Source organism: Cupressus sempervirens, chromosome 4 (assembly GCF_028749045.1).
Source record: "Cupressus sempervirens isolate cs-2001-9-10 chromosome 4, ASM2874904v1, whole genome shotgun sequence".
Classification (NCBI taxonomy): domain Eukaryota; kingdom Viridiplantae; phylum Streptophyta; class Pinopsida; order Cupressales; family Cupressaceae; genus Cupressus; species Cupressus sempervirens.
The window spans coordinates 534114938-534125509 of NC_143121.1; the positions used below are offsets into that span (position 1 = coordinate 534114938).

Sequence of the window (10572 nt, forward strand, 5' to 3'; positions counted from 1 at the left end):
AAAAATGCCTATATAAGGAAGGCCCGTAGGTTTTCTAGGGCAATTCTGGGTGATAGTTGCAGCTATGTCTAGCAGACTGTTGAAAGGAAGGCATCTATGTGGGTTTGTATGTTGTAATTTTGAATTCTATAATTCCACACTTGTGGAGATAATGATATAATCCCATAATTTGTAATTTTAATTCATCAAATATTACTATTTGTCTATTCAACAAATAAAGTCATTGCTTTAACTTTGGCTTTGAAAAAATTGAAAAAAATCAACTACTTTTTCTTTGCAGCTACTACAGACACATTGCAAAAAATAGAAAAACCCCAAATTAACAACATAGGAGATGAAAAAACATAGACTTCGCTACCAAACTTCTCTAATGAATGACTTAATTATGTACTATTATTTTGGCCACCCTTAAACATCACACTAAGGGAAAATTTAAGTTTGGAAAAAGTAAGTCAACTTTGACTATTTAACAAATTTAGCCTGGGAATCAAGCCATAGTGTGTGGTGTTTAAACCATCCATATTATTTATCTATTGTGCTTGATTATGTTAATCATTTTTTTAATAAAAAAAATTGATATAAATTTTAAGTTGATGGTTTGTTTTCAAGCTATAATATTGTATGTTATAAATTATAGTATTTATATGTTTGTACTCATATTAATGTGTTTACTAATATTTTGAAATCAGACATTTGATGAGAAATCATTTCTTTTCAAATTATTCTTTAAAAATTTATTTGCTAGTATCCTAATATGAAATGTGGAAAAATCAAACAATTAAAGATGGGAAAAACTTAAATGTTCCTTAACAAAAAAATGCTTGAACATGTAGATGGACATAAAAGATAGGTCTGAGCATGCAACATGGCCTAAATTATACTAGAATGGGTATTGGATAAACTTATCATTTCTTATTTACTTGAAAGTAAATGTACCTAGTCATGGGCCCATAAAAAATGGCTATTATGGTATTAAAGTCAGACCACCTCATATGAGCTCAAATCTTTCTCTAAGATTTAGATGAAGTTTTTCATTTCTAATCTTCTTGTTTTTGGTCAATCAGTAAATGTGATCTCAAATCTTTCCCTAAGATTTAGGTGAAGTTTTTTACTTTAATGAATGTCATTATTTTGATCTAAATTTTTGTTCAATATTCTTGAATAAATGCATAAATGTACATGGAAGAGAAAATTGGCCTTTCTTGTTGCTTGCATAACTTTATGACCAAATTTCATTAAAAAAAGCGAAATACAAAATATAAAAAGCTATATCAAAATGAAAAATTCATATTCTTGCACATGGACTCCCTTTCAAATAAACAATATGAGGAATTATGTTTATAAGCCTTACAACTAGACTTTGTCTTTAGGGTATCAAAATAATTTGAGACGTAAATCAAGGCTTAAAGTGACATCTATCAATCAATCAAATATTTGAAAGATTAAATCCTTTTATTGGTCAGGACAATTGATAAGTGGTATGGTCCAACGTAAAGGGAAATAATGTCACACTCACATGCTTTCTCCACTCATCTTTGACATTTCATATATCATTATGTACGAATCACAAGCTTCTAAATTTCTAACTAAATTATCCTTTTCTTGTTGTAATGCATTTCATATTTTCTTTGCCTTTTAGTCGTGCCCTAAGTTATGTCATGAAATGCCCTTATTATGACATAATTAGAGGAATCTAAGGTGCAGTTTCATTTTTTCGAAAAAAATTATTTGGTGCAAGGTTGACTTTATCGTCAAATTGGTTGGATAATGCAATACAATATTATAATTTGTTATTTGAAATAAATGTAGTAAATAATCGATTGTTCGAGTAAACTTTTAAACCCTACACTGAAATAAATCTAAGCCTGATGAAATCCACATTATTAGAGAGAAAACTCCAATCTGTACTGTTACGTTGTTAATGTGAAGTAGAAGGCCATATTTTGACCACAGTTTTATGTTGTTAATGTGAAATAGAAGGCCATATTTTGACCACAGTTTTATGTTGTTAATGTGAAATAGAAGGCCATATTTTGACCATAGTTTTATCAGGACAAACTGAATTGCAGTGATGAATTTGAACTCCCACAATTTGAATTCAAAACTTGGATTTGTGTGTTCAACTTTGTATTCATTCTAAGTTCATAATTGAGAGAGTAGTTGCATTATAAAAGAGATACTTAGTACACATAAATGTAAGAGCCAAGAGTTGATTGATATGATTTCATCTTGGTCACCGCGTAAGATTGATATTAAATAGAGGAGTTTTCTTTACAGAGCTGTTGCTCGGAGACTTCATGAGCATACACAGAATATATATATATATATATTACAGTTGGAAGAGACATGACATTCTCTCGTACTCCTTCCTCACCATTCTAAGATTGTACTTCAACTGCTTCGAGGGAATGATCTTCACTTCCTTCTTTGACTCCCTCTGGTTTGTAGTGTGGGACAAAGCCGAGTCCACATTGGCTCTACAAAAGAACCAACACAGAAATCCAGCGACTATTGGAAAGATGTGAGGGCGAAGGAGGTGAAGTACCATGTATGCTAGGTTGTGTACGTCACCTCCTCAAGGCTTGCCCCCAATGCATGAGTTGGCTTTCAAATTTAGCCATTCTCAAGATTTCAACTACTTTGACAGAGTCGCTACAATTATTTTTGATAGGAGCTCTCAGATATTTCATGGCAGTGTTGTAAGATACAACCAGCGGCAGTTTGTTTATGATTTGAACAAGATATTGAATGAAACTAATACATTTTAAAATGAATTTGGTGCTCTACTATCATTGTCCAAATCGACAGGTATTGTATGTTTGGCGTGTCGGTTTAAAAAATCCACCTTATTAAATTCGTATAGCCCAAGGTTGAAATACATAGCTTGGCAAACTAATAAAATTTGTTGTTGCCATTAATAACACATTCATTCATATTTAGTCCACCATTTCCATACACGTTACTAGGGATACGTGTAGGTATGTACTTAATGTAACAAGATAGGAATTCATATTTTCCCCTTTTTGAAACAACAATTTTTGAAGCACCTTGTGATCGGCGAGAAGTGCAACAGAGTTGTCAGTGGTGGAGAGAACAGCTCTAGAATCTCCACAGTTGGCCACCACAATCTGCTTGTTGCTCACCACAGCAAACCACAGCTGTTGATCCTACAATCTCCAAGGCCCTGGCTTTAGACGGTGCTGCTGTTTCAATGTCTCCTTGTGATTCGGTCAGCAGAGTGGGCGATTTATCAAATTTAATTACTTTTCCTATTGGGTCCAAAGCTTGTAGTATGAAATTCCAAAGAAAAGGCGGGATTTTTCTAATTGACACCCACCGGGGTGCTGAGAGGGCCATGATTTCGTCATTAACAACATTGAGAGACCACTAGGTCTTTCATATTTTAGAATTTTTTTATGTACACGTCACTTTTATACTTTAACATTATTAGAAACTAGTATTTTTTTAATAGTGTTATTCATTTTTTTTAATAGTGTTATTCTCTCTTAGAAGCTTCCAACTATTATGTGTTTAAAATTATTCTCATTCCATCTTGACCACTTTCTAATATTTTAGATGAATTGTGCAGCTCATCATCAAAGTTGATTAGAGATCATGTAGGATTTCCTACCCAACTTAAAATTTTTGACGCATAAACTATGGAATGTGTAATTTTGATATCAACAATAACTTCAAAGTCGTATGCATTATTAGTGTATTATTATTAGAAAGAGTGAACATTAAATTAATTATTTTTAACTAGTGCTCTCCCTCTCTCCTTTATCTATAGACCCTTTATAGGGTTTGCCCCAAAGCTTTGCTAGGAGGAGGCTCAAGGTTGTGGTTAGTTCCCCATGGTCTTGGGTTCGAATCCAATGGTCTACTTAGATTATATTAAAAATCATCTAAAGATTAAAGATTTGATTGAATGTTGTGTTCTATCTATAGCAAAGAAGTACTCTATAAGATAACAATGATGTAGATCTACATTGACATTAAATTATACTTAAAATCATATTAAAATTAAAGATTTGATTGAATGCTTTGTTCTATCTATGTAAGAGCCATGAAGTTAGATAAGAACACATAAAATGCACTTTGAATATAATATTTTAAGAGATGATGCTTTGGAGTCATAAAGTGCAATGCATATTATTTCGAAGTTGGATTTCCTTGGGCTTTCGGGGCCATTCTTACTACATTTGACATAATGCACAACATTAACGGCACCGGCTACGGTGCAACTTATTTGCACCGTCCGGCTGCCCCAACTCTGTCTCTGTGTCAAGTCAGGCAAATACGAATCCTCTGTACGTACCACCGCGATGTGAAAGGGCACAGTCAGTAGTTTGGAAACGTAAGTTATGCTATATTAAGATTTTAATATGAGGTTTTCTTATATTATAATTTTATAGGATTATTTGGATAATTTTTTTTATATGTATATGCAATTTTACAATAAAATATGGTCTTATTATTGCGATTTTATAATCTTAATATATATGTGCAATTTTACAATAATATATGCAAAACAATCCATGTGAGTTTTGATATATATGTGCAATTTTACAATACTATATGCAAAACAATTCATGTGAGTTTTGTCACCTAATTTTTCTAATTTTACAATAAATTAATCAATATAAAATCATTGTTATTTTTAAAATAATTTTTTAAAAATTTGATTTTGACTTATAATTAAAAGATTATTATTTGTAATGTTTTATAACAACTTTATTTATATTTTATGTAAATATAAATATATTCATTTATCTAATTTCTTTTAACATTATCTTATTCATTTTGACATTTTATAATAAGTAATGTTATGCATTGTATTTGACAAAGTTGATTGCTTAACAACTATATTGTAACGTGAATACTAGTATAGAAAATGTATTACATTTTTTTTTTTGAAAATAAATGATTTTAGAAAATGTTACACATGAGTTGAACATGTAACCAACTAGAGATTTCTTCAGGTGGTGTTTTGAATATATGTTGTAAACATAACATCTATAGTACATCCTTCAAAAAAGAAAAGAAAAGAAAAAAAATGTAGTGTTTTTACCTCATAAATCACGGCATGACATTTTGGTATTAGAGCCCAGGTTTTGAACACTAGGACCTAGGCTCATTGTGTTTCTAACTTGAGTAGAAATAATATATATAAAATCTAGAAAACCTTCTTGAACCAAAAACAAATTTAAAAAAATGCACACGCCATAACACAACAGAAAAGTAAACAAAGAAACCCATAAATTCTCTACTTCTCTTCAACTACTGAAAAACCTGCATCAAAAACACCTTAAAATGTAGGCATAAGGATGCCATAAAATATCAAGAGAGGTCATGCATGGCTTTGCATGACTTTCTGTATGAACCTTCAACTCTATGTGTGTGTATATATATTTCAAACATATAAACTCACAAGAATATATGTGCATATTTTTCTAAAACTTGTTTATAGTATCCTCCATGAATTTTTTCTCCCACCTGCAAAAAAAAAAGAGAGAGAGAGAGAGATGCCAAATAACCATAGATTAGAATAATGGTACCCTTTTTATAATTTGAATAAACCTTGATTTCAAATTAGGGTTAGGTATGGACTTTAACCATATGAGTTGTTTCAAATTAACTCTAGGTCATGTTTTGGGGGGAAATCTCAAGTTATATTAAGTTTAATTAAATAGAGAGATGATTATTGAATTTAATTCAAAGGATTGTTACAAAAAAATTGATTGAATATTAGAATTATTATTAAACTATTAGAAATAAATCTATTTTATTTTATTATTATTATTATTATATTATTATTAAAATTAACAATTAAAGAATGAAATTTTTAGTTCAACAAAAAATAGTAAAAAGCTATATTTTGCACACTTTACAAAATAGGCAAGGTACATTTAGGAAAAAGAAAAAAAGAGAAAAAAAACAAAATCTATATTATGTGATAGTTTCCTTTTTTAAAACTTATGATTATTATATCTAAAAGATCAAATATATATTTCTTTATTCGAGGAGATTTTTATCCACAAAGATAGAATGAATGATCACTTTTTTTTTCTTTAAAACTATTCAATTTATTAATCAAATAATATTTTATTTTTTATTTTATTTTTGACATTATATGAGAAATAAAAATAAAAATTTATAGACAATAATTCAAAATTGATAATAATGTGGATCACTATGGAATTAGATCCATTTGGTTACTCAATTGTCTAATCCCATATTAACTAGGAAGGTCAATTAAAATTATGTATTATTTAAGGGTTTGACATTATTACCCTCTTAGCTAAACATTGTAATTTAAATCAAAATTGGTTTCATCAATCTTAGAGGAAGATTTAAAATAAAATTAATTATTTTGTACAAGTTCTAAGTTTTATTCTTTATTTCTTGATAGATAATTTTATAAGTTATTATATCTAAATGAGGCTATTATTAATATTAATTTTATTGCAAGTATGTTGAAAGAAGGTAATCATCTTCTCCTATCCCCTTGTTATCCTTGGTATGGCCATTATGTGCTTGTAATGTGAAGATTGTTTGGTAACATGAAAATTATTATGTATCGTGAACTTTTACCTTGGTTGAGATTTCCATTACTTTTCATGTTATTTGCCTAACTTGACTGACCTGACTTTGGGGGCAGTGGTAGAGTTGGGGCAGCCGAACGGTGGGCATCGGCTATGGTGCAACTTATTTGCACCGTAGAATCCCGTGCCAAGTGCTGCCCGTGCCCGGTTGCTTAACATGGAACTGTGATGTGAACGGTGATGTGATAGATAGCAGAACCTTGTCAAATAATTTTGTTTAAAAAAATTATGGCAGTCTATTTTTATTATAATGTTTAAACTTTATTAAAAAAAACTATAGCAATCTATTTTTATTATTATGTTTAAATTTTGTTTCTTATTTGATTATTATATTTCAATTTTGTTTAAAAAATTTATAACAGTTTTTTAAAATTATAATAATAAAGTTTATTATTGAATTTTAGTTTTGTACTATTATTTAATTATTATGCAATCAATAAAATAATAAAAATTATTAAAACATGCAAGTAAAAATTATTATTTTTAGTAAAAAAATTTACTATGTTAAATTTCAAAAAAAAAAATTTCCATTAAATATGTTATTTAAATTTTACTATGTTAAATTTTGAAAATATTTTTTTCACTTAAATATTGATATAATCTAACGAAATATATTATATTTTTATATTTGGTATAGTATAATTTAATAATTACAATAAATATTCGATGTACACTTACTAATCTTAAGATCAATAATTTAAAACTATTTAAATACTATTTAATAGTGTTGAATAAGTTATACAATATTGTGTAAAAGTCTATTTATAATTTAATAATTACAATAAATTTATTCGATGTACACTTGCTAATCTTAAGATCAATAATTTAAAACAATTTAAATACTATTTAATAATGTTGAATAAGTTATACAATATTGTGTAAAAGTCTATTTTAATTATCAAGATTTATGCATGTAATATGATATTTGATGTGTAAATGTTTATTCTAAGGAATTTTAGTTAATTTATAACATTTTGAATGATATTTAATAGAGTTTTAGATGAGATTGTGTTCAATTTTTAATTAATTTTTATATTTTATTATATGATACCTCTAAGAATGTAATATTAAAAAATTAAAAATATTGATTAAAAAAGTTCAACATGGTCAATTGGGATTACACAACATGATGACGAACGAATCGAAGACATATTATTTTGAATTTTGATTTGTTTCAATTAGGTGAATCTTAATTAAGAGTCATTCTATTACATTTTCAATTATAATTTTTTTTTTTTTTGGAAGTTTTTAGGTGATATATAGTAAGAAACAAATTAAATTACACTAATATATTTCATTCTAGACCTTGAGAGTAATTTGATTTTTGGAATGCCAAGGTTGATAATAGTGAGTAAATCTTTAGATCATAATATTTTTTTCAAAATTAAATTATATTGAATTGATATGTATTGATATAATACTTTTTTAATTTTATGAATTTAGTGTTTTCTTTGGTTAAAAAAAAATTCAAACAAATAGATGATCACAATTTTTTCATAATAACAATATAAAATAGTCATAAGTACTATAAAATGAAATAAATAAATAAGATTAAATAAAACTAATACTTTTACATTGATAATAACACTTACAATTTACTAATAATAATAATAACACTTCAAAATATAAAATATAATACAGGTTTTTTTATTAAAATTTATGAAATTGACATAATAGAAAAAATGAATTAAAAAACTCAATTATGTTTGCACAGAAAGTTTAAAATAAATCGCCCAAAAAAACCTACTCAACTCATAAAATATTATAAGCTTTCATCGCCGAACAAATGCATGTAAAACGCGGTTTATAATTGATTTCAAATACACCTGAAAATCTTTTAGAAAACCTGCTTGGGTTACGTTTTTTTGTCAGTAAGTACGGCTGTAGGCCGTGCATGCTGAACGTAGGGCATTCGGGCAGGGCAGGAAGGGGCCGGCCCCCGTAGCCGGTGCCCAACATTAACAACTACGCTGGCGAATCCTTCAATTCGCTGCAGTCTATGTTGGACGAACAAGTGGAGGAAGAGACTTCAGCACGGTGACGAGTACGAGCCATTCCGAATACAATGAAAAACCTCCATCTTGAGACCAAAACAGGGCAGCTCAGCCATTTTATTATGTACACATGCTCCTGCTCCCATGCTCCCTGCTCATAAATATCTCTACGATCGTTTAAATGGGATGGCTCGAATGACCAGCTCGTGGTAGATTGCTGCAAACATTGCACCAATGAAGGGACCAGCCCAGAACACCCACTGCACAGAAAACACCCCAAAGTGAAATCAGTCGATGCTTAACTAGCTAACGGAAATGACACAACACTGATCATCACTAGATGCTAGACTGGTCTAAGAGAAATGGAAAGCAGGGTTAAGCAGGTATATATGCTTACGTGGTCATCCCAGGCGTGGTCAATGTTGCAAATAATGGCAGCTCCTAGGCTCCGAGCAGGGCTGATGCCCGTTCCGGTGATGGGAATGGTGGCCAAGTGGACCAGTAACACAGCGAACCCAATTGGAAGGGGTGCCAAAAGCTGCAGAACTCAGTAGAGTTAGGAACAAAGCATAAAGTATGCGAATGTAATGATGTAAGAGGTGACATGGGAATCCCTGGCGCTTCTCTTGGCATCGGTGGCAGAGAAAACAGTGTAGACAAGCACAAAGGTGCCCACAATCTCAGCACCCAGGCCATCGCCAATGGTGTACCCATAAGCCACCGAATTCGCCCCGCCCCCAAGTAATTTGTATTTGGTGCGCCCCTCGAAACCCTTCACAACTCCCGCTTCACAGATGGCGCCGAAGAACTGGCATATCATGTAGCACACCGCTCGTGGTAGTGAAAGCTTCCTTGCCAGGAACAGCCCGAATGTCACAGCCGGATTTATGTGCCCACCTGCCCACAAACCCATCAGCATCATCATCGTCATCACTCCACAATACCCAAAGAAAATCCTAAATCAAAACCCACAAGACCTTGAATCGAAACCCATAAAGCCCCAAAATAAAAAACCCAGAAGACTCTCGAACGGAAACCCTTTGATCAAAATGTTAAAGCCCTTCAACCAAAACCCAGAAGGCCTTGGAGGAAAGCCCTTTTGAAGGTACCTGAAATTCCAGCAGTGCAGTAGACAAGAGCGAAGATCATGCCTCCGAAAGCCCAGGCAATGCCCTGTATTCCCACAGTTGAGCACATATCGTCTGATCTTTTGACGCCCATGACAGTGAGTACGGTGATGTAGAGGAAGAGGAAGGTTGCCACGAACTCTGCAATTCCTGCCCTCCAGAAAGACCATGACTTGAACTCCCCTGGCTCGAACAGTGGTGCAGGCCCTGGTTCTACGTAGTCCTTCTCCCTTGTTTGGGCAGCCGTCCCCAATGGTTGCCTCTCCGAGTACTTGTTTGCTCCCAGCTTAACATCCTTCTCTTTGCCTTCCATTTCGACTCCCTCTTCTCACAGATCACAGATCACAGAAAGACTGGAAAACTAAAAATGCAATGTTTGCCCTCAAGTGGACTGGAAAGATGAAGCAAAACCACTAAAAAGGATGGCTGATGCGGATGAATAACACTTAAAAATGATGCAAATGGGGTTGCAAGCTTTGGGTTTAACTATGGAGGAAACTCTGTAGTTAAGCGCACTCAGGCTGGAGTAGTAATGGGATGGGTGACCTCCCGAGAAGTCCCGGTGCTTCACCCCTGTGAGCATCACCTAGATCCAATGAGTGCTAAGTGTTCCACTTATTCTCATGAGAGATGGATTCATGTTGAATCACTACTCATGAAACATGGGGTCATCGAGTTTGACTCAAAAATCACACAGTTAAATCCTGATATTCATATCACAATTTGACTAGCTGTGGAAATTATCTCCTACTTATCACTTAAAAAAAAGTTATTTTAGGTCCACTTAGTTTTTTTTTTAAATTATATTTTTCATTATACACACTTAATTATATTTTTAGTTAAGTT

At 31.7% G+C, this 10572-nt stretch overlaps 1 protein-coding gene across 1 annotated transcript; it reads right to left on the reverse strand.

The window, feature by feature from the left end:
- Positions 1 to 8344: 8344 nt before the first annotated feature.
- Positions 8345 to 10054, reverse strand: LOC149562280 (putative aquaporin PIP1-4). The gene is made up of 3 exons (XM_089825807.1): positions 9709 to 10054; positions 8997 to 9496; positions 8345 to 8859 (listed from the first exon to the last, which is right to left on the reverse strand). The coding sequence occupies exons 1-2, from the start codon at positions 10037 to 10039 to the stop codon at positions 9156 to 9158; spliced, it is 672 nt and encodes a 223-aa protein (XP_089681933.1). The 5' UTR covers positions 10040 to 10054; the 3' UTR covers positions 8345 to 8859; positions 8997 to 9155.
- Between the last annotated feature and the right edge of the window lie 518 nt (positions 10055 to 10572).

Bases quoted from the DNA above. Each gene is read 5' to 3' on its own strand.
- LOC149562280 (XM_089825807.1), bottom strand. From the start codon at position 10,039: ATGGAAGGCAAAGAGAAGGATGTTAAGCTGGGAGCAAACAAGTACTCG. The intron at 9,497-9,708 runs GTACCTTCAAAA...GTTTGTGGGCAG, and splicing joins CTGCACTGCTGGAATTTCAG to GTGGGCACATAAATCCGGCT.